Below are 25,173 nucleotides of genomic sequence, written 5' to 3' on the forward strand. Positions count from 1 at the left end.
TGTGTAAGTCTTTCTTATTGAATTCTGTTCGGTGAATATTCGTGATGGCGTCTCTTTCATTTCTCTTGGATTGTGAGAGATATCACGAATATTCGCTGAATACTGATGTGTGTGTGTAGCCGCATTCTTAGATACAAAAGATGTGTAAAGATCGAATGGGGTTGGAATATTTTACAGATGGCGCCAGCATAGGTTTTCCTGTCAATACCTATAATTGTGATAAATTCTTTTTTTTTACGGCCTGAATGCTAGCCCTCGGAACAAAACAAGCATAAAATAAGAAATCCTATGTTAGCGCCATCTATTCAAACTCCTGACAGTACTAACACTAACCCTTAAATATACCTCAAACTTCTATGAGATTATGACGTTAAGGGACCGTGCGCGTTGGAGGGTCTGCCATCTTGTGGCCTGAATCGGAACCATAAACATGTACATTTACCCGTCACGTGTTTTCTTGTGTATAGTAGGTTCTGCCATCTTGTGGGCTACATCGGAACAATAAACATCACATTTACGCCTCGCGCCAAAAATCTGACGGCTCCTGTGCTGCCTCCTACAGTTCATGCACGCTCCCAATGTCTAGGCTATCAAAATCGCTGCAAACTTAGGTTGGTCTAACTCTAAGGTCTCATCGCACGAGCGCTTTTACAACGTGTGTTTTTAGTCCGTCCGTACGCTAAATTAGATTTAACGGCTAACAGTCGAAAATCCAACAACGCTTGACAAAAAAACACCATCTTTGGGCTGCTTCCTAGATATTGACAGTGCTTACAATAATATCGATAATACAGTGCTAATTTCTACTCTGGACTCATTAAAAGTAGGACGTAGAGTATGCAACTACCTTTGGAATTTTTTGAAGCATAGAAACCTCAAAATTCACTTAGATGATTTAGTTATAGAAAGATCGACAGGTCGCGGTTTAGCCCAGGGGGACCCGCTATCCCCGTTACTATTTAACATAGCCACTATGAAGGTCTGTAAAATTCTTGAGAAGGAGATATTCATTTCACAATATGCTGATGATTACGTTCTATATTGCCATTGTAAAAGCTCTGCTGAGGGAGAAATAAGAATACAACAGGCTTTAGATAATATACAGACTTTATTTTTAGACATTGGTCTAGAGATTTCTCAGAGTAAAAGTAAAGTTTGTTTGTTTAAAAGGGGTTTTAAAAAAGATAACATTTCTATTAAAATTAACAACCAGGCATTAGAAGTTGTGGATACCGTTAAATATTTGGGCCTTTGGCTTGACCGAGGCTTGCGATGGGGGAAACACATAAATGAAATTAAAGTTAAAGTCATTAAATTTATAAATATATTTAAAGTGCTGGCGGGATCTGGATGGGGAGTGCACCAAGTTCATTTAAGGCGACTGTACATTGCAATGATAAGAAGTAGGCTTGATTATGCAAGTTTTTTATTTGGAAATAGCGCTGCAACTAATTTAGCTAGGTTAGACACACTTCAAAACACTTGCTTACGAGTAATAGGAGGGTTTATAAAAAGTACGCCTATACATGTGATGGAATCAGAATTGACCTTACCTCCACTAGCAATTCGGAGACAGTATCTTGCAGGTAAAATGCTATTAAAATCTAAATCTCTTAGTACAAATATCCTACCTGGACTTCTGACGGATTTGAAAAATTCTTTTGATAACCTCTACTGGCGTAACAAAACCAAACCGTTACTTGGACTTGTATTTAATGAGTTTAATGATACCCCGGTATACTGTAGTAACCAATTAGAAATGTTTTCACTCGATACCTGGGTTACAAATATAGATTTGAGTAATTGTCTAGTATCAAATGTTGATAACATTAACAAAGCTAAAAGTAAGTACGACGGTTCGCAGTTACGAAGTATATGCGATTCAATGCTTACAAACTCTTATAATGACTATTATAAGATATTTACTGATGGATCTAAAACAGATTTTGGTAGTGGGGCAGCATTCCTAGATTGGCAAACCGGAGGGGTAATTAAATTACACATTGTGAACGATATCTCGATTATGGCCATTGAAATGATCGCAATAGAAGAATCTCTTTCATATATTGACAGCATAAATAGTCACAATAAATTTGTAATTTTAACGGATTCAAAATGCGCTCTTCAACATTTGAACCGCTGTACTCACGTCTTTAGGGGCATTCCATTGGCGTACTCAATAATTCGTTTAGTACTTAAACTGAACGCAGCCAAAAAGAAAGTTATTTTACAATGGATTCCCTCTCACTGCGGTGTTGTGGGGAACGAGGTGGTGGATCGGTTGGCTAGGGAAGCATCCGAAATGAGTGAAAAGTGCCATAATGTTCCTTGGTTTACTGATATTCTATACAAAGTCAAGAATATGTGCTTTAACAGGTGGTCTGAATATTTCGATGAAAGATCTCGCACAAAGGGCATATGGTACAAAACGATTCAACCCTCACTTCCTCGAGCCCCATGGTTTTCTTTTTGTAAGTTGAACAGGCAGGATCTAATTGTTGCCTTTAGATTGCGATCTGGCCACATTCCTTTGAATAATTTTGCGTTTTTGATGCGTAAAGTTGACTCGCCCAATTGTAATGTATGCGGAGTAATTGAAGACGTGTTTCATATAACAATGGAATGTCGCCGAGGTGTCGCACAGCGTCGCTTGCTTAATGTCTGTTCCTATGACCTCGGCCGAGTCAATAGCATCCTAGCATCCCCTGCTTCGGAAGAGGCTGGGCTCCTTTATTCTATGGTTATCGATATCATAGCACGTAGAAATAGTGAAAATTAGACTGGTGTAGTTTTGTTAGAGAGCCACTATGAGGGTGGCATTTATTTAAAACCCTCAATAAATAAATAAAGATTAAAAAAAAAAAAAAAAAAAACACCACAACACAATAAATACACCACGTATGGAAGGTAGAGGCAACTAACTCTACCTTCCATAACCACGTGTATCCATTTGTGCCATTCGAACGCGCGTTGTAAAAGCGCTGGTGGGAATGAGACCTAACAAACCTTCTTGGGCCTAACCCACAAACGACATATTTTTCTCGATAAGTTTTAATCGACTTTTACGATGATCGTTATCCGGAGTTTTGACCGGCGACCAACCCGCGACCCAACTGCGACTTTCCCTAGAGTAAGAAGACGTTTGGGTTTTTTGACTGAGTGGGTTGGATATTCGCTCTGCTTATTTTTTATTTCTTTCCTACTTACCTGCAATCTACAAAATTTCTTAAAAATATAAACAAAAAAATTCTTTGTCAATAGAAAAAGGCACGAATTCAAATTTTCTATGGGAAGATAATCCTTCGCACCAACATGTTTTAAATCTGCCGCTTTTTTCTACCGACGGAAATGGCTTGACACTGTGAGTATTGTATTCTTCGCTAAACGGACCGTACGCATTGGAGGGTAGGCCATCTTGTGGCCTGAATCGGAAACATAAACATGTACATTGACACTTCACGCCAAGGCAAGTGCTGCCATCTACCGTTCTCGTGCGTTTTCTTGTGTATAGTAGGTTCTGCGATCTTGTGGGCTACATTGGAATTTGGAAGCATAAACTTAGCATTTACACCTCGCGCCAAAAATTTTACATCTCCTGTGCTGCCCCCCACAGTTTATGCACGTCAAAGTCAATATATTCTTTATTCAAATAGGCCTAGCAACAAGTACTCTTAAATCGTACAATTTTACAAATATCATCTTAATCTAAATATCAGATCAACTTATTGATGCAATTATTATTGTTCTCAAAAAACATTGAATTATTATAGGCGTAGGGATGTGACGACCCCATCGCCCGCTGGTTTTACCAGTGCAATCAGTCAACGCAGGGCAGCTTGTGGCGAGCTGTTGGGGAGTAGCGACCTCACGTACCCGAGTGCTCCTGGGGAGTTCTGTTAGCCGCAAGGAGGGTGGGTGGGACAGGATTCTCTGCCTCTGGCTTGCCTTAGCCGGCCGCCCAGAGTGGAGTCGTTAGAGCTATAAGCTCCAGGGGTGGAAGTGAAAAATTGCATAAGACGCGAGTTGGCACAGTGGCTGCTCGCAGCCACTTGGTAGAAAGCGGCGTACACCCCTGAGCCGCTCACACCGGTGTTGCCCTTGAGCCATCCTAGATGTCGCTTTTTGTGGGGGCCCATCTTGTGGGGGCGAGTCACCGTCTACCGGAAATAAAATTGAATACCGTTTTATTAGGCAGGCGTCCGGTTTTTTATCCCATAGCCCAGTATTTAGTCCATCGCTTTCACCCAATAGCCCAGTTCATTTTAGATTCCATCACATACTTTTACAGCAACTAGAGCGCATTGGAGTTAGAGGTAACGCATTGCAATTATTCAAAAGCTATTTAACTAATAGAGAACAAGCTGTGCTTATCGAACATTACGATAGACAAAACAAAACAATTGAGCATAAACAATCTACATTTGAAAAGGTTTTACTTGGTGTACGTCAGGGAAGCGTGTTGAGTCCACTTCTTTTCCTTATTTATTTAAATGAACTTCCAAATCAAATTGAAGAGCCATGTGTGATGTTCGCGGATGATGCGACTATATTATTCTCAAGTGATAACAGGGATGAAGATATAAACAGTAATATTAAGCGCAGCCTTAGAATAATTCTAGATTGGCTTGATACTCTAAATCTTAAAGTGAATCTTAGTAAAACAAAACTGATTCAATTTAGGCATTATAAAACTCCACCAATTCCATTAGATATATCTGACGCAGGGACTCCTATTGAAGAAATTACGGGAGCTGGCTTTCTTGGTGTTAAAATAGACACTCATTTAAATTGGAAGACTCATATTGAGCACATAAATAGCAAGATTTCTAGTGGCTGTTACGCCTTATCAATACTATCAGAAACATGTTCCGAAACTGTGGTAGTAAATGCTTATTACGGAAGTGTGTATCCACTACTTACATATGGAGTTATTATCTATTGGGGCAATTCTGTCGATGTGCACAAAACATTTAAACTACAAAAAAGATGCTTAAAAACTATATATCGTATGCACACCGAGGAATCGCTTCGTAACGTATTTAGAGAAAAACGTTTTTTAACTTTAACCTGTATTTACATCCTAGAACTATGTATTTTTATTAAACGTCAATCTGCATTTTTTGTTAATAAGTCATCATTAAAAAACAACATACGTGACCAGTACAAATATGATATTTACCTTCCAAAGGTAAACAACTCTTTGTACAAAAAAAACACTTTTATTATGGCTATCCGCATTTTCAACCATCTTCCTCTAGATTTAAAAGCGCTAGATGGAATTATGTTCAAACGGAGGCTCAAGAACTGGCTAATCGATAAAGTATTTTATGATATTAATGAATTCTTTGCCAATTAATATGTAACAGTCTGTCAAGCCATTTCCGTCGGTGGAGAGGGGCGGCGGGTTTAGAAAATGTGCGCAGGCTAATAGAATATTTGGATTTCGCGCCTTTTTCTACTGGCACAGTGGTTTTACCGGCTATACCATGTACTTAAGTTTAAGCTTAGTTTTAGGATAGGTAGGTTACCTACCATAAAAAAATTGTACGCCCTAGCAGGCAACTGTTGACACGTATAATGTAAAAATAGACCACCTTTGTATGTACACAGTTATACAATAAAATTCTATTCTATTCTATTCTATTCATCAACTCTCAAATAGTCCTTACACCCTGGTGGGTGCTGCCTCTGCGTGCGTCCCATGACACGGGCAAGGGCAACATAATTCATAATTCATAATTGATTTATTTTAACATCCGCTAGGTGTACCCCTTACATTTCATTAAAGTGTCAAAAGGGACTCTACGTGTTGGCTTCGGCTCCGCGCACGCCTCCCAAAGGTCCGGAACACCATTGTTCCGTGATGGGAAAGACATACAAATAATTTCACAAAAGGATCGTCAAAAACCAAAATTGTATAAAAATACTCGTCTAGAAACTTTCTAGAATGAAATCTAAATGTAAAAAAAAACGGTATATATACATTGTATTATCAATTTTCATCATTATTAACATAGTAATAAATAATTCCTTATTTACGATCACATTCATGGTGTTTCATCATTCATGTAATCTTGTGTGCTATAATAGGCTTTAGAGATAAGCTTACGTTCGCCCCCTATAGGTGGATTTTTCCATAACGATGCAAGTTGGAATCGATTTTGTAATCGTCCGGAATCGAAGCGTAGCAATCGTCATTCCAACCAAAGATCCCAACAATATTGTATGTCTATGTCCCAACACTATTTGAGTTTGACATTTACTTGTGCGTGTTTGGAGACTCGCGAATTACCAGAGATTTCGATTTTCTGAGACGTGAATTTGGCGTGATCACCTGTTAAATACCACGTTAGAAGTGTTTTTATTAAATTAAGATTATTACTGTGACTTGAAGAAGTCGAAACATGTCTCTCTTTGGGTCTCTGATGGGGGATGTTGAAGATGATCCGTTTTTCGGGTAAGTTGATAATTTTGTTACTCAAATTTTCCACAATTTGGCAATTAAAATAGCGATTGATTTGATCCTCTATTAACTTTATCAAGTCGAGGATTGTAACCACGTAATGGTTGCTAATTGAATGTGAAGTTTTTTGTCCTTTTTTGCATATAGGCTGACGTGACATACGTTTTTTTTTTTGTCAGGGATGAAGCAATCTTTTCGAAAGCATGGTTGTATGAATATGTTGAAATAATTGTAGTTTTCCAGTTCTAATTCCAATTATTGATCTTCTAATTCCTATAGGTATTTGTATTTTATTATTCATCTTTTATGATTTTACCCCTGTTTGCAATCTACATTTTTTAAATGTTATTGCAATCTACCTACAGAAAAAAAATTGTTTTAGATTAAACTGTAGTAAAGTTCGGAATTTTTCTGTATTTTATTAGAGAATTGGTTACTGGTCTTTATAAACAATATCTCTTCAAGTGAAATATGTTGTTTTTGAGTTGATGGAATTTTGATTATATTTCAATTAATGAAATTTGAAATTTAACCCTTTAACGGCCAAACTTCAATTTTATATGGCAAAAATGACCACCTTATAATGATTTTAAACTTTATTTCAAAATTACAGGGTTCAATTTTTCGTAATTTCTGATACTTGTCTCACAGCTAAAGGGTTAAATGATGTAATTTCATTCATTCATATGTTCATTCTTCCTACATTCATTCATTCAATCGGTTGGGAGCCGACGGCCTACCACTCCAAGGGATAAGTTATACTGACAGTTAATGAATTGTTGTTTTTTTTAAATAGCATATCCCACTGCTGGGCAAAGGCCCTCTCTTTCTTCTGGCACTCGTTACAGTTTGGTGCAGCTTCTGCCAGTTGCTGCGAAATATGTTGAGGTCTTAACTACAAAACTTCTGTGAGACTCGAACATATTAAAATTATTTTAAACATATTAATAACTCACATATTCTTTAGTCAAATAAGTGCTTGACATGTTTCAATCCAATTTCCAAGGATCTTTGAGGAACAACGGATGTAAATATTTTAGAATGAATTATTTTATATTGTATTGTAGGAAAACCTTTACAGTTATATAACAATCTTACACAAATCAACATACTGCCATCAGCTCGCACAGGTTTGAAGGTCTTTTTGATTTATATCCATTCCTTTAGTTACTGTTGCTTCAACTTTTAAAAAGATTCTGGCTTTTATTTATTTACACTTAATTGCACAAAATATATACAACAATGTACAAATGGGTAATACCAAATGGCTTGTTATTAGCTTTTGCCCGCAACTTTGTCTGTGTGAAAGTAGTAATTTGGGTAGCTTATTTTTTGTCCAATCTACTTTTTTATTCCTCATACAAACTTCCACCCCCTTTTCACCCCCTAAAGTGATGCTCATTGGTCAAAAATGCATAAACATTCTTTATTTCTCATAAAAAGGTAAATGATGAAAATTTTATAGTGCTTTAAAGAAGTTATTGATACCCGTCACAAACTTTCACCTTTTTACACCCTTACGGATGATTCGGGAATAATAACTTTTTATATAGAATAGCTATAGTTTGAGTTGTGGGGAAGGCCCCACAACTATGCATATAGCAAACAATCAATAGATGTACACAAAAGATAATGTAGTGAGAATAAAGCGTCACGAAATGGCCTCATCTCAGCAGCTGGCTGGTATTTGTTTCCCTATACAAACTTCCACCCCCTCAAGGGATGACTTCTGGGATAACACTATCCTATGTCCTTCCCCAGGACTCATCTATACCAAATTTCAATTACAAATTGGTGTGAGAGTCAGAATAGTGGGGGTACCTAAATAAAATTAAATGAAAACCGTACCATATTTTTGTACCTAATTTGTACTATTTACTACCTCCTTTGAAAAAAATTGTACCTCACGGTACTTAAAGTTATCACCAAAAAACAGTACACCCGTCATCCTGACAGTCAAAATGGCGGGTATCTTATACCTTTAAACGAGCAATTCTTGTATATATATATATATATGTATGTATATTTCTGTGATCTCGGAAACGGCTCTAACGATTTCGCAGAAATTTGGTATATGGGGGTTTTTGGGGGTATACAATCTATCTAGATTAGTCTTATGTTTGGGAATACGCGTGTTTTCGAGTTTTCATGCGTTTTTCTTTCGACGCAGAAAATGGTCGCTAATTTTGTGCTATCGGCCACTGTCCGTCTGGTCCAGCGGGTTAAGACGCGGACTGCTAAACGAGTGGTACGGGTTCGAATCTCGCCCGGTGACTAACATTTGTTTTTTTTATGTGTTCAAGTTTATATATAATTTTTTAATTTTTATTGTTTTAGACAAGTTTAATTTAGTAAAAAAATGTAGTTAAGATTATCACCTATAAACCACCATATTACAATAAATAGTTATAACCGAGCAAAGCTCGGTCGCCCAGGTACTACTTTATTATGCTATATTCCCGTGGTTATTGGTAAATACTATAAAAGCCAAATTTTTGTACCTTTTATGTACCTTCATATTTAATTATAATATGAGCCATTTTATTTGTGGTTTCCAAGTTTTACTCATTTATATTTTGCTTGCTATTACACTTTTGCAGGCGTTTAGTATTTAGTACCTTTAATGTTTAATCTGTTAAGTTCAAATAACTCAGAAAATCATGTCATGTCATGGATTTATAATGTTTTTCAAATATTGTTTTTTGTAGATTTAAATTAAACAACCGTGATTACCTTTTATATTGTTTTTAAATATCGGGAGCTCAAAAATCCTCCCAGTCGATTTAAGTCTAGTGAAACTAATCATGAATCATTCAAAACTGTTAGTTTTTTTCTACAGCTCGCACATGCGTCACATGCGTCAAATGAACAACATGATGAACTCTCTCTTCTCGGACCCATTCGGCATGCTGGGCGGCCCGCTGTCCCTCATGCCGCGGTCCAACATGGGCATGGCCATGGGCGGCATGAGCATGATGCCATTCATGCCGCAGATGCCTCAGATGAACAGATTGTTTACTGGTAAGTTAATAGTCCTAACTAATTTGGCATGCAAATTATAGACAGGTGAATGAAGGTTTACTTACAATGTTTTATTTTACTAACAAGCACCATAATTTACGACCATGAATGACGTCAGGCACTTATCATAAGAGTCATTTATACTCTTGAAAGACCAATAATATCTACTTTAACGGAAATAGTTTAAGTTTAAGAGGAAAGTATAGGATAGGAAGCATATGATCGTCCAAACAAAAAGAGAAAATGATTTTCCATTTCTAAATATTTTCCATTCTACATGATTTTTTGTCTGTTATTGACACAATTAATTAGGTTTAAAGGTATCACTTTTTATCAAAATTTGCAAAAAATAAAAATGGTTTTTCAAAAAGCGAAACCTATTAACCTAGAATATATTGTGGTGAAGCGATCAACATCAAAATCAAAGTGATTTGTTAAGATTAAGTTAGTGGACATGGAAAAAGAACGGTTGTTTTGTTAGGATCGCAATTCTTCCCTCTTAAGAGCCACTACAAAGCACTTCATATAAGGAGACGGCAAGCATCTTCGGACCACGCGCATACATTTTTGGTATGTATTCCAAAATGTAGCTTTATTTGACGTTCATAAGCGCATTGTAATGTCTAATCTGCCTACTTGAACAATAAACTATCTTTATCTTATCTTTATATTGTATATTTATTGAGTGACTAAGAAACCTTATTATTATTTATTATTATTTATTTTTCAAATATTTACACGGCATTACAGCATATGCCAATACACCGAATAATTAGACTATACAAATACAAAACATATATAAAATAAAAAACAGATATTCATTAATAATCACATGCAAGTGCTGGAAAGCCTATTATCCATCATCTCACAGAACCTCAGACACGCCTGGCACACATTATGACTTAGAGGCCGAGCTCTCTCATGCATCCGAGGAGGCCTGTGCCCAGCAGTGGGATGTATTTTTTTTTAATTTCAAGGGTGCATTGCTGAGCTTAAATTAAGTTACTTTCTCAAAGACACTTGTATTCTAATTGACTCCATTTCGGAGATAATCAATAAATATTTTTATTTGGTAAGGCCCCTACGAACCTACTGGCCTTAGGGCCTGTTTACACATTTATACATTTGCTGCTTTGGTGCTCTGAGTGCAATAGTAAATATTTGGTATGTTTTGAATATCACAGCAGACCTGGACGGCCCGATGGCCGCCGGCAGCTCCTTCAGCAGCAGTACCGTGGTCATGTCTTCTGGTGGACCCAATGGAAAACCTCAGGTATCTTTACAAGCTTTTATTTAACTTGCCCTGTTAGTGTGTGTTTTTTTGGGTCAAATCTTGGTAGCTAAATTTGACCCGCTTCCCGGTTTCCAATTGAGCTGATTGGATACATAAGTCGGGTGACAGTGCAATATTATGGTACCATCGAGCTGATCTGATGATGGAGAGAGGAGGTGGCTATGGGTACTCTGGTGATAAAACAACGCAAACTATTTGTGTTAGGGGTTTTTAGAATTGTCTCGATGAGTATTAGTTGCCTGTGGAAATAAAAGTACAGTCAACGATAAAAGCTTGTACCAAAAACGTATTTTTTTTGCTAAAAACTTATTTGCCTATTTTCTTATGTAACTTCTAAACTATTTATCTATTTTAGTATTTACGTTCTCACAATGAGCCCTTTCATATCATAGGTATTGAACACGATATGGTATGCAAAGTTATTTTTCTAACGTTTTCACTGCCAACGTTTTCTCGCTTTCTTGAGGAAAGCGACTACGAACAGAGAACTCGCCGAGCGGGTTCCCTACACTTTTCTCATTTATACGCCAAAAGTGACCCCTATGTTTAAAATTCATTTATTTACGTTACATGCCCGCTTTTGGGTCACAGACTTTCATATGTCTACCAAATTGTAACTTCTTTGGTCCAGCAGATAGGTTGTGACACGCACGAGTGATGCTGTAAGGGTCCCCTTTCGAGGTACGGTACCCTAAAAAATCCATTATAACTTGGAGCAAACTTGGAGAAATATTCTTACATTTTATGGTTGCTTGGATTGGAAGCCCCACTACGTTTGAAGTTTCGAAACGGGTCGTCTAAAGAGTATTTCTTTTAGAAATTATTTACTGACTTTCGTAACTTTAAAAAATAAGCTGTGATTTTTGCACACGTTCTACGTGTTTTTAATAGAACATCCTTTTTGGAAGTCATTTGGAAATGTTATTGCTGAAAATCGGCACGATTCATCACCCGATCTCGTTGAACAATATATGTATTCACGCAAATTTCGTTTAAAATTAACCTAAGTATATTATATGCAGTTTGTTCTGTACTCTGTAAGTACCTACTATAAGGCTCAGAGTACTTATAATACTCTAACTGAGAGCGCACTATTCGCCAACAAACTGTCTTCAGTTTGGCGAAACTTTTCTACAGTCACGTTTGAAAATATCGATACGGACAAAGTGCCAAAAATATGTATACGCGATCTTATTGCCCATATATTAAGGTAGTGTATACAATATTTTTGGCACCTTGTCCGTATTGATATTTTAGGACGTGACTGTATACAGTCATTTTTTTGATGTAAAAAAATCGGCACGTCTCATTAGAAGAGAGAATAAACAAAACACACTCAAAGGAATGAATATTTAGGTATAAGTATCTGCCTCTGAGACGATGACGGCCGAGTGGATCTGACGTCCGACTTTCAATCCGGAGGTGGCGGATTCAAATCCTGGCTCGTACCGATGAGTTTTTCGGAACTTATGTATGGAATATCATTTGATATTAGATTTTCGGTGAAGGAAAACATCGTAAGAAAACTTGCATACATCTGCACAGAAATTCAAGGTGTATGTGAAGTCCCCAACCCGCTTGGCCCGACATTTGGACTATAACCCAAGTCTTCTCACGCTTGAGAGGAGTCCTGTGTCTAGCAGTGGAACGTGTAGAGAGTAACCCCCTTATTCATAAACGTCTACTAAAGATAACAAGCCGCTAATAATCGTTTGTCCCTTTCCATTATACTAGTACGTCGGAAAGGATTATTAGCGGCTATAAAAAACCTTACCATGAGTGCCGCCAGCAGCGAGGCAGGGCGCAAGCTGCCGGTGGTCAGGGCCGCAGAGAGAGGAACCGACGTACTATACGCGCCGTGTCCAAGATCACCGCCTTCTGCATCTGACCCTTGATCCAACCACCTAGCGAGTCTCTAGGTGTTGGTCGAGACTCTTCACTATGAGACCCTTCGCTGACACGACTACCGGGACAATGATCGTCGAGCCAACATCCCTGACGGTTATCTCGTGAGCCAGATACTTTATTATTATTATTTGTCTGTCTTTATCGCTCGAATGTGCAAGAACGATAGAAAAAAAAATATTATAGGACATTATTATACAAATTGACTAAGTCCCACAGTAAGCTCAATAAGGCTTGTGTTGAGGGTACTTAGACAACGATATATATAATATATAAATATTTATAAATACTTAAATAGATAGAAAACACCCATGACTCAGGAACAAATATCCATGCTCATCACACGAATAAATGCCCTTACCAGGATTTGAACCTGGGACCATCGGCTTCATAGGCAGGGTCACTACCCACTAGGCCAGACCGGTCGTCTAATATATAGATAGAGGGCCAGGTAACGAAATTTCGACTTAGGTACGATATTTGCAGTAGACGCCGAAATTAGAAATTATTTATTTGCGTCGATACAGTATAGGGATGTTGCAATACATTGTGTTACAGTTCATTATAAAAAAGTTTTGTCTTTTCCGTAGTAGCGTATCTAAGTTTTCGGAATTAATCGGACCACGCTAAGTTTTCATGCCAACTGCTACGTCAAGTATTTCTATCAAACCATTACAAATATTACAATGGCTGGTTTGTAAATAACTTACAAGGAGACACAGGAGGAGTATGCATGCATAGTTACTGCCAAGTTCGTGCAAAGTTACCGTGGTCAGAGTCTACAAAATAGCGATTTGAGCACAAAACACAAGCACTAGGCATGTCTAATATGAATTATGTAGTTGTGCTAATGAGTTGTGTTATACGTACGGGCATGAACCGGGGTCACGGCCGGTCAGCAGCGTAGGCACTTTGCCAATGCCGTGTGTTTGGTTTTGAATCTAATGATAAATGACGATCATTTTACTGATAAAACTTCATATAGTACATTACGATACAAGTGCGAAAAATAGGAAATTCGAAACGAGTGGCGATAAATTAAAACACGACCGAAGGGAGTGTTTTAAATCGACACGAGTTGCGAATTACCTATTCGCACATGTATCGTACAACGTTTTACAGTACATATGGCCCTTTAAATGTTCGACACAGTAACGTAATATGCTACTTCTCGCACTAGTGCTATAAAGTAGCCCCATATGTACTGTAAAGTATATACTATGTATGTACTAGTAACTACAGCACAATGGGCTTTCAAGTGTTTGTTGCTACGCAGTTTGCTAAACTTCATGTCATCCACGATGACGCGTAGATTTGTCGAATATAACCTTTAATTACATGACAATACGAGTCAAGGCACGCGTCTTCGTGAATGATACGATCTATACGGTGATTGTTCAAAAATATCATGTAAACAATGATTGTCATCATCATCACGCCCATATTATATTACATACTTACGTCCCACTGCACGTGGCAAAGTGGGCAGCCACGCTAGCCCAATGCGGATTGGGGACTTCACAAACACCAATGAATGTATAAATATAGATTTTTTTTATTTGATATTAAAATACTCAAAAGTGAATTCTACTAACAATACAAGATGCCCGCGAGGAAACTGGAAAAAATTAACCACGTATTCCTGAGGACTTAAGAAGGTAAAAATCTTATACATTTTTTTTTTACTTTTTGTATATTTTTAAACATACGTCACGGTAGACCTCGTCGGAGATGGCGGGACGAACTTGATGCCATCGACAGAGACTGGTGGGAGACTTCCGAGGATAGGGACACGTGGAAGAATAAGAGGGAGGCCTTTGCCCAGCAGTGGGACAGTATGGGCTCATAATAATAATAATTTAAACATAAGTACATGTTCTTGGAAAATTTATGGATTTTTTTCGTATTTCTAGTTTATTCAAAGGGTTCCTTGTCACTTTAATATCTGTCAATAAGGCAGTCTAGACTAGGTCCCATAGGGAGCGTGCATGAACTGTAGGAGGCAGCACAGGAGCCGTCAGATTTTTGGCGCGAGGCGTAAATGTGATGTTTATTGTTCCGATGTAGCCCACAAGATGGCAGAACCTACTATGCACAAGAAAACACGTGACGTGTAAATGTACATGTTTATGGTTCCGATTCAGGCCACACGATAGCAGACCTATAGTGGCGACATAGCCATCAAAAAGGCGTTATGCACTAAAACATAATAAAATAAAGTTTTTTAAAATTGGTATTTACTCTGAGACTAGGTCAAAATCAATTAATCAATCAATCAGGCGAATAAAAAAAAAGTTAATATGACATTTTTGTCTCTAAATACGATCTGGAATATACTGTTAAAATATTTCCGTTTCCTTGCGGGCACCATGTATAACCTCGTTAGTCTCTGGGTCATTTCATTACTTTACATTTTAATACCCACCGGGCTGCCGCGAAAACTTGGGTAAACTAATTATTTAAAACCGGCCAAAAGCATTTCGGGCCATGCTCAGAGTAGGGTTCCGTAGTTACTTTTCCATCACAATAAGCTAAAATGGAGCTTAAAGTATGGTAGATTGTTAACCAAGGGATGAACTGTGGATGTACGTCTTTTTACTATGAAGAGTAAACTTTTTGTAATAACTCAAAAACAGCTAGTTTTCATATAATGTCTTTCTTAAGCTCTACTTCCACGATTTTTTTCATATTTTTTGGATCTATGGTTCAAAAGTTAGGGGGGGGGGGACACATTTTTTTTCTTTCGGAGCGATTATCTCCGCACATATTCATTTTATCCAAAAATGTTTGTTGAAGACCCCTATTAGTTTTGAAAGACCTTTCCAACGATACCCCACGCAGTAATGCTGAAGCAAAAAAAAAAAAAAATCACCCCCACTTTACGTAAAGGGGAGGTACCGTACAAAAAATATTTATATTATAATTATAGGTTGAAAAATGCGATGTTTTTCGACAAAAAATTTTTTTGACCAGGCTCAAATGGAGATCCTCCTCTCGATTAATAAAAAAAGCAGCAATAGCAGTCGGAGATTAAATGTAATAAATATGAAACTTGACTTCAGGTATTCAGCTCGACCAGCAGCACGAAGATCGGCCCCAACGGCATCAAGGAGACCCGCAAGACGTTGCAAGACTCGCGCACCGGCACCAAGAAGATGTCCATCGGTAAGTTAAATATGTTTAAAATTCTTTATATGTATAGATAGTAAGGTACAATAAGTGTATTGAAAGTGAGTGCATTAATCGCCAGTAAACACTATGTTTGGCGAAACAAATGTAAAAACCATGTACCAGACTTATTTTAGGAAAATAAATTAAATAAAAAAAAGTAACCGCTCATGTCATGTCGGTTTCGCAACGATAATATTTTTCCGTGGGAGGGGTGTTAACCCGCCGCACACCTACGGATGCGAAGCATGGACACTAACACTCAAGGTAGAAAACATGCTGCTAGTTGCCGAGAGGAAAATCCTCCGTAAAATACTGGGCCCCAAACGAAGACCGGATGGAAGTTGGACGGTCCTTAAGAACCGTGAGATTGAAGACCTAGTGGCTGAACCTAACATCATGGGAGAAAGTAAAGCCCACAGACTCCGTTGGTTGGGCCACCTTGAGAGAATGGACGAAGATCGGAACGTAAAAAGAGCGTACCTGGGTCGCCTAGCAGGAGGACGTCCTATCGGACGCCCTAGGTATCGCTGGAGCGACATGGTGGAGGCGGATCTGCGCGAGCTTCGAGTCGACAATTGGCGAGAGGTCGCACAGGACCGAGAAAAGTGGCGCTGTCTTGTGTCGGAGGCCAAGTCTCATTTTGGGTCGCTGAGCCAACGGAGTGAGTAAGTAAGTAAGTCATGTCATGTAATCGCAAGATGCGTTACGAAGTAGTGCTGGTTAAGACATAGGAGGCCCGCTAGATGCTGCAAGACTCGCGCACCGGCACCAAGATGTCCATCGGTGAGTAACCGTTCATATGATGTATTTGCATAAGGGAATATCGAGTACCGTCGCAGCGCTTTGTACGTCTTTTTACTTAGAAGAGAAGACTTTTTGGAATAACTCAAAAACGGCTGGACCGATCAGGTTTACTATAGTTTTCATTAAATAAATGAAATAAACTTTATTTAGTACCATAAAAGTAACAACTGCTTACATTTAGACAACGCTAATTTAGGTATACATATATTATATATGCACTAAAGGCTAAAGGTACACATCATTTAATTTGGGAGTAGGTAAGCGTCTTCTGTTCCCCGTACTAGTTATATAACTGTATCACGGTGGAACAGCATTCGCCGTTCTATTAGTTTTCTCTAGATGTAATCTGTAAGTGTTTGACAAAAAATAATAATATTATTATTTTTCTCAGACCGTGGGGACCTTATACATCTCCAAACTTAATGTATTAACCGTGGAGACTATACGTCTCTGTCATATTGTATAATATACTTGACTTGGTACATACTAGTTATGTACAGAATGTAGCATTAGTTTATGAGACTGCTAGTTTAACAGTCCAGACGCGGTTTATTTATTTAGTATAGATTTTATTTTGACACTTGGAGAGACTTTACACCTCCAAATTTTATTAGCATTAGTACTCTGACATTGGGGACCTTTTACATCTCCAGATTTAATGTGTTTTTAACCATAGAGACTATACATCTCTATTGTATTGTAGTAATTATTTATTTTAAGATTATTATACTTAATCTAATGTTTACCCAGGTATTGGCTGTTGTATTTATAAAATGTTGTTATGTATTTTTCATGTCACTATATGATGTTACTATAAATGTTGTATTGACTTGTAAAAGAGCCCTTGAGGCCTACTTGCAGAATATTTTATTTTTATTTTTTTATTTTATATAAAACAAATATAATTCATTTCTAATAACGATTACCCAAACACGGGTGATCCTAACTTAATGAGTTCATAACAAAAAAGAGGGTTACTTAACAACCATGTGCGCTTGCAATGCAGTAGGACATTGAAAGTAGTTATTACGTTTATGTTTTACGTTTTACACCATTGGCTTAAAAAAATTCTAAATATATATATATATACACTCGGCGTCACGGAAATCGCACACCCACCGATTTTTGTTTCAAGCGAATATAGCTCTTATAATATGTATTATACTGTATCAATATTAATATCATTTAAAAGCACAATTAATAAGCTTTAAAACATGAATAAAGCATTTTCTGAAAAAATTATAATAATCACGAAATTATGGCGTTCTGAAAGAACACCTAGAATACGCGTTGTAAGGGTCGCTAGTTGGGTTACCTTGGGTAGGTATAAAAGGGGGGGTAAAAGTGAAATATGGGTCACCGTTACCGCGCAGAAGATCGAGCGGAGATTTTCGCTGACCACCTGGAGACGCAGTTCAGACCGAATCCGTCCGACGACACCGAGCACGAAGCAGCTGTAAAGCAGCACCTGGCGGACTACTTCGCCACGTCCATAGCTCCAGACGAAGATCCCATCATCCTCACACCGGGCCAAGTCCAGAGGATGATAAGACGCATCCCGCTGAAGAAGGCACCCGGCCCCGACCGCATACCGAACGAGGCGCTGCGCCACCTGCCCCCGCGAGCCATCGCCACGTTGGCGCGGCTCTTCACCGGAGTCCTGCGGACCGGCCACTTCCCGCGCCCCTGGAAGCAGGGTCGCGTCATCATGATTCCCAAGCCCGGGAAGAATATTCTTCGTCCTGAGAGCTATCGACCCATCACGCTGCTGCCTACTATCTCGAAAGTTTTCGAGAAGCTGCTTCTGCCTCACCTGACGCCCCACATTCAGCCACGCGACGAACAGTTCGGCTTCCGCCCGGAACACTCGACGACGCTCCAGCTTGCCCGCGTGCTGCACCTCGCTGCAGCAGCTTACAACAAGAGGGAGCACACGGTCGCTGTTCTTCTGGACATGGAGAAGGCGTTCGATCGCGTATGGCACCCCGGCCTCCTCTACAAGCTGTCCACGTCTACTACTCCGCGTCGAGTAGTCAAGACTGTGGCCACCTTCCTGGAAGACCGCCGCTTCCACGTGGCGGTAGAAGACGCCGTATCATCCGACCGCACCATCCTTGCCGGAGTGCCCCAAGGGAGCTGCCTCTCGCCCGTGTGTTATGGGCGCTACACCGATGACATCCCGGTCAGCGAGGGCGTTACGCTCGCGCTATATGCCGACGACGCTGCCTACATCACGTCATCCATCCGCCTATCACACGCAGCGCACAAAGCCCAGTGCGCCCTAGAGGCTCTCCCTCAATGGCTGAAGAAGTGGAGACTATCAGTCAACGTGTCGAAGACCCAGGCGATTGCTATATCCCGTAAGGTGCTGATGCCGCCGCGTCTCACACTCCTGGGGCAGGCCATCGAGTGGTCCCCGATGGTGAAATACCTGGGGGTGACCATAGACCGCCACCTCACCATGGCCCCTCACGTCAAGAACGTGATCGCCCAGACGCGTGCCGCTCGCATCTTACTTGCCCCGGTTCTGAAGTCCCGGCTATCGCTACGCGTGAAGCTAGGCGTGTACAAGACTTACGTCCGAACACGCCTAACATATGCAGCCCCCGCGTGGTACGCGCTAGTGGGAGAGTGCAACAGGAAGCGACTGGACGCTCAGCAGTCGCTCTCTCTACGCACCATCGTCGAAGCCCCTCGCTATGTGAGGAACGACGTTATAGCCCGGGACCTGAGAGCAGAACCGCTACGTGATTTCGTAGCTCGCCTGGCGGGTCGGATGTTCGAGCGCGCGGACCAGTCGCGCTGGAGCCACCTCCGTGGCATAGCGCCGTACCACGCGCGCCCGCCCGACCACAGGGGTCTGCCGCGCGAGCTCGCGCCTGCAACCCCTGCCACACCGGACTGACCACACCACAGACTGACACCACCCTGACACCGGTTGACGATCGCTGGCTGGGCCTCCCCCAACGGGTTCCCACCTGGCTGGCTTGATCTCGCCGGTGTGAGAAGACCCGGACACGACCACTGGGGCCTCACCCGAGGCCCCACCCCGACGACCCAGCCATATTCATGGCTGGCGGTTTGACACCGCTGCAGGGGGCCAACGCCCCGAACAGCATCCCCAATCCCCTGAGGGGGAATTGAGAAGACGTCCACTGCTGAATATGGGTCATTCGGTATCCAAAGTTGACACAGGTCACACCGGAACAACTGGAGAAAGAAAACACCCCAAGAAATGGATACCACGGAAGCAGTAGCAGCTCAAGCAGTAGCCCTGGTGGAATCAGGAATGACGAAGTCTGCGGTTGCTCGGCAGCTCAACATAAGCCGTTTCCGAGTTCTCCGAGCAGTTCATCGATTCCAGAGAACTGGAAACTTCACCAGGAAGCCCGGATCCGGAGGACAGCGCTGCACTTCCGAGAGAGACGACCGCTTTGTGTCGTCTTCTTTGCGGAACCGTTTCTCCAACGCTGTTCAGCTGCAGCAGCAGCTACGAGCAGTTCGGAGAACCGTTGTGAGCGTCTCTACAGTAAGAAAAAGGTTGCGGGAGAAGAAGATCATGCCCCATAGAGCAGCTATGGGTCCCAAATTGACAGCAGAGCATCGGCGAATCAGACGTGAGTTTGCTCGCGAACACAAGGATTGGACGGTCGACCAGTGGAAGGCTGTCCTCTTCTCCGATGAGACCAGGGTGTGTCTTTTCTGCAACGATAGGCGCAGAAGAGTGTACAGGAGGCAAGGGGAACATTATTCACGGGCATGTCTTGAAGAAACCGTCGGATACGGAGGAGGATCCTGCATGTTCTGGGGTGGCATTTCCCTCGCCGGCAAAACCGAGCTCGTCTGTGTCTCCCGCACTGGTGGTGGTCGAGGCCAGGGATCCATGACTGCTCATCGGTACATCACGGAGATCCTGGAGGACCATGTGGTTCCATACGCCGCATTTGTCGGTTCTGGCTTCACATTCATGCAGGATAACGCCCGCTCCCACACAGCGTTGATTGTTCGGGACTACCTTGATCAGGTTGGGATCACCGTTATGCAGTGGCCAGCAAGGAGTCCGGACCTGAATCCCATCGAACACCTTTGGAATCAGCTAAAACGGAAGGTGCGGTCACGTGATCCTGCACCGGCGACCCTGGAACAGCTTCGAGATGCCGTCATTGAGGAGTGGGAAGCTATTCCTCAAGAGCACATCGTAACGCTCGTGAAGTCCATGAGGGCTCGCATGGTGGCAGTAATTAAGGCCAAAGGAGGGAACACTAGGTTTTAAGTTTAGTTTTAGCCATTTGTGTTCCAATATTTGTTGATTTTATTGTGTTTTAATTTGTTGATTTTTTTGCATGAATATACGATTTTTGTTTCTGATTAAAAAGTTTTTTTTTTTTAACTCTTTAGTAACTTTTGATTTTTTTTTAAATGAAGGGTTAAATTATCTTTAAAATGAACCCACACACTCATACTTTACCTTCAACAACATAAGGTCTATAACGGCTTGAATCAAAAACCCGTGGGTGTGCGATTTCCGTGACGCCGAGTGTATTTTGTAGTTTTTTTTATTTTACCGTTCTGTCGCTATACTTAATAAATAATAAATAAATAAATATTATAGGACATTATTACATAAATTGACTAAGTCCCACAGTAAGCTCAATAAGTATCCATACCAAATTGCATCTTTCTAGCACTAACGATCACGGAGCAAAGCCGCGGACGGACAGACGGACATGGCGAAACTATAAGGGTTCCTAATTGACTACGGAACCCTAAAAATGATATCAATATGTTTAATATTACATATCCAAAACTAGTACATATTTAGTAATACGTGTGTTCTTTGTGTTTATAGGCCATCATATCGGCGAGCGAGCTCACGTGGTTGAAAAAGAACAGAATGTGTATTCAGGGGACCAGGAGGAAAGGCAGGAGTTCATCAATCTGGATGAAGACGAGGCGGAGGATTTCGACAGGTAAGGTTGTATTTATTTAACCCTTTACCAGGCTAAGGGAGATATATTTCCCACATACTGCAATCCCGTATTTAGAGGTCTGGAGGCCTTAAACTACGTCCAAAAGAGAGGTATGGGCATTGTGAATTTCATCTCGCTTTGTGTGGTAGGGCACAGCCAGTGGATGTCATTCCAGATCTAGAGCAGAGCCCAACTGGGGAAGTACCTTCACCTTACAGAAAACAGCAGCCAAATAACACTAGACCCTGCTCATAGTGTTGTGTTCCTGTCGGTGAGTAAGGTTGCCAGAGCTCAACGAGGGGGGGGCGGGGTTACGGTCGGCAACGCGCATGTAACTCCTCTGGAGTTACAGGCGTACATAGGCTACGGAGACTGCTTACCATCAGGCGGGCCGTATGCTTGTTTGCCACCGACGTAGTATAAAAAAAAAAATAGCCCCCTGGCCCCAAATTTTTTTCAAATAAAATGGTAAATTTTTCGAATTCTCTATTGTGGGGGTCCCTCTTTTGTGGAGGCCCCGGTTGCCCTCCCCTAAATCCGGCCCTCGGCACTTCAAACTTGTGTTCTATTTTCGATGAGTAAGACTGACATTCGATTTTCATTTTTGGACTGTCAGCCTGATAAAGGGTTTTTTTTTTTTTTTAATGGCTTCGCGCTCTTGGCGCATTCATCCAGAGATAAAGGGTTAATGCTATGTATTTATCCAGTGTTTTCCGGTTATTTGGGTAATCTGTTTCTGTTTCTTTATTTGCTTTTATAAGATACAAGTGTAATATTTTTATTTTATTTATTTAAATATATTAAAACGGGTTTAAAACATACCAAGTTTGAGCTTCTCCAGATACGATACCGTTGATTTATTTTTTGTAAAATATACCTCAAGTAATACCTAATATCCTCATATTTAACCCCAACACTATATTTTTTTACTTTCATATTTCAAGTCGAAAAACGCTTGATAAAAAAATTTCCATACAAAAAAGATGACGTCATATTCATATCTCAAAAAAAAAAATCTTTTTGGTGGCCTCGGGCCGATTTTTATGTTTTTAACACAATTTGCAGCGTTTTTAGACGTATCGCTAGCACTACTATACGTGTAACGTTGTCCGACAGAGAGTTCCAACAGAAGGCCGGCGCGTACAGCGGCGCGCGCGCCGCGCTGGCCGCCGCCGCCGGGCCCGCGCCCGCGCGCGCGCCGCGCCTCGCCATCGAGCCCGCGCCCGCGCACGCGCACGCGCACGAGCCCGCCACACTACCCAAGTCAGTATACTTTTTTTTTAATACCACGATCCGGGGTTTGAACCCGCTTTTTTTTAAATAGGTGGTAAAGTAAAAACTAAAATAGGTGGCGCCACAAATTTTTGTATTTGATAAAATAAAACAAATCACTGACAGCGCACTTCACTCCGTCAATAACGTCTAAATTTATATAATGTCCTTGTGCTACCCTAGCGCCACCAAAGAGATTTCGAACTATTATTTATAACAATTCTCCCATAAGAGATTGTTCTCCTTACCTCTACCCTCCATATTCCTACTCTTAGAGGTACCCCACACTAGCGTCTTGAGCGTCGGCGTCTAGTCGGCGCTAAGTAAAATGGCGTCGTTGTGCAGTTGCGCCAACATGAAGCAGCAGCCATAGAGTTGACTAGACGCCGACGCTCGGGAGACGCTAGTGTGGAGTGGCTCCTAACCGATGTTGATTACTTGAACACGATATATTTGTCGAGGTAATTTTAAACTTACTACAAAATTTATAAAACTATTGTTAAATGTAAATTTTTCTACTCGTCGACTTTAATAATTGAATTAAGACTTCGTATCCCAAACTGTAATCGCATACTTTTCAATATGAACTTCCGGACTCGACTATAATGACTCTTTTTCAACGCTTTAATCAACTGTAATGAATTCAACCAATTACGTGTCTCCGCAATTAAAAGGAAATTAATAATAATTAATAATCTTAATAATCTTACCTAAACCTACTTTACAATTTCATAGAAGTGAAACCAAATTGTATAAGTCTGGGCCCTTATTCGACATGCTAAAAGTGACGTTTCGTGTTGATTTCCATTTGATGTGAGAAATATTGTGACTTGTCGAATTGCTATTATCACCACCTGTCAGTGAACAATATCCACACTAGAGGCGGGGCGTTGTACCGGAATAGTTTTTGGAACAGGTTATTTGTAATAGACTACTTTTAGCTTGTCGAGTATTTAAAAGTACGGACTTTGATTTCTGAAATAAAACAAATATGAAACTTTTATCACCTCGTACCTCCATTCTTACCGTTACTTTAGGTAAAATAAAATTTTGTTAACAGATGGTCGTCTGGGTGTCTGTTGTATCTAAAAATAATGTAATAATATATAACAAAAATATGACAATAGATTCATAGCCTTCACTCAAAACGTCACCATATTTCCGACCCTTACCGAAATAATAAGTCGATATTTGTATAAATAATCCTTATTTGTAAGACGCCTAAGCACGGCAAATACGTAAACTGCCTATTGGGGGTCATACTCGTAAAACTGGTATATTAGACGTACTTTTGGTACGAGTAACAGAGACGTACTTTTGGTACGCAGTCCCAGCTCTAGTCAGGATTCTAGTTGTCAAATATAAGCGTGTCGAATACGTATTAGTTAACTGTCAAATGAAATTAGATCAACGGTAGACTTTTTTGTCGATGGGTATGGCTGCCATGTTTGGATTTATGACATTTAAAAGGGGATCCTAAGGCAAAGAGTAGTTTTACCTGTACGATTTTGATTCTTCTACTGGACGCAAGATGGAGTTAGCTGCCAAATTCCGATCAGGCTGACGCAACTAGGAAGAAAAAAGTTTTGTATGGAATTTGTTTCGCAAATCATTGCCAAGAAAAAGAAAACGTCAGTGCTATTTATTCTGTCAAGTTTACATCAAGTCTACTGTCAGCCTAATTGCTTTGTTTGTTTTGAAGGCTTCAATGTTTTGTTCGGGTATTTCGTGTAATTTCTTTATTATTTAGTGCAAAAATCGAAAATAGTCAACCGTGATCAGAGTAAAGAGCGAGTTTGTTACAATGCCAGCGAGAAAACGGTTTACTAAGTGTGAAATATGTGGCAAGCGAGCCACTCGAGAAAATCACGAAAAAAGGGATTTTATGGCGAAATTTCCCTTGGATGAAGACTGGTAAGTATTGCTTTAGATACTTTTGACCTTATTTTGGGTCAGCAGGCTATAAACACATCGAAAATTAGATATTTTACATTATTTTTTGTTGTGAACTAGGGATGTACTATAACTATCGATAACTGTAGTTTTATTTGTATATCAGTGTAAATAATTAAATTAAATATGTGAAATTTCCTTAGAACTAGCATGCAATATGACCATAATTAATTCGTCGAAGATTAATAATGCATAAATTATCTATTACTTATGCATTAATGGTCATTAGTTAACATATTTTTTTATCTAGCGATTATTTAATATATTAACCTAAAATGTAAGAAAATTAATCTTTGTTTTTATGATAAATAAAGAAATAT

General features: G+C 40.1%; 1 protein-coding gene across 1 annotated transcript in view; it reads left to right on the forward strand.

The window, feature by feature from the left end:
- The first annotated feature begins 6,247 nt into the window (after positions 1–6,247).
- The window catches only part of LOC133526213 (myeloid leukemia factor), a 36,918-nt gene continuing 17,992 nt past the window's right edge, over positions 6,248–25,173 (forward strand). Inside the window, exons 1-7 of the mRNA XM_061862740.1 lie at positions 6,248–6,457; positions 9,303–9,484; positions 10,669–10,757; positions 15,746–15,848; positions 21,508–21,628; positions 22,745–22,764; positions 22,822–22,891. Coding sequence (XP_061718724.1) covers positions 6,405–6,457; positions 9,303–9,484; positions 10,669–10,757; positions 15,746–15,848; positions 21,508–21,628; positions 22,745–22,764; positions 22,822–22,891 — 638 coding nt within the window. The 5' untranslated portion in view covers positions 6,248–6,404. The remainder of the gene's footprint in view (positions 6,458–9,302; positions 9,485–10,668; positions 10,758–15,745; positions 15,849–21,507; positions 21,629–22,744; positions 22,765–22,821; positions 22,892–25,173) is intronic.

This window comes from Cydia pomonella, chromosome 16, assembly GCF_033807575.1.
Source record: "Cydia pomonella isolate Wapato2018A chromosome 16, ilCydPomo1, whole genome shotgun sequence".
Classification (NCBI taxonomy): domain Eukaryota; kingdom Metazoa; phylum Arthropoda; class Insecta; order Lepidoptera; family Tortricidae; genus Cydia; species Cydia pomonella.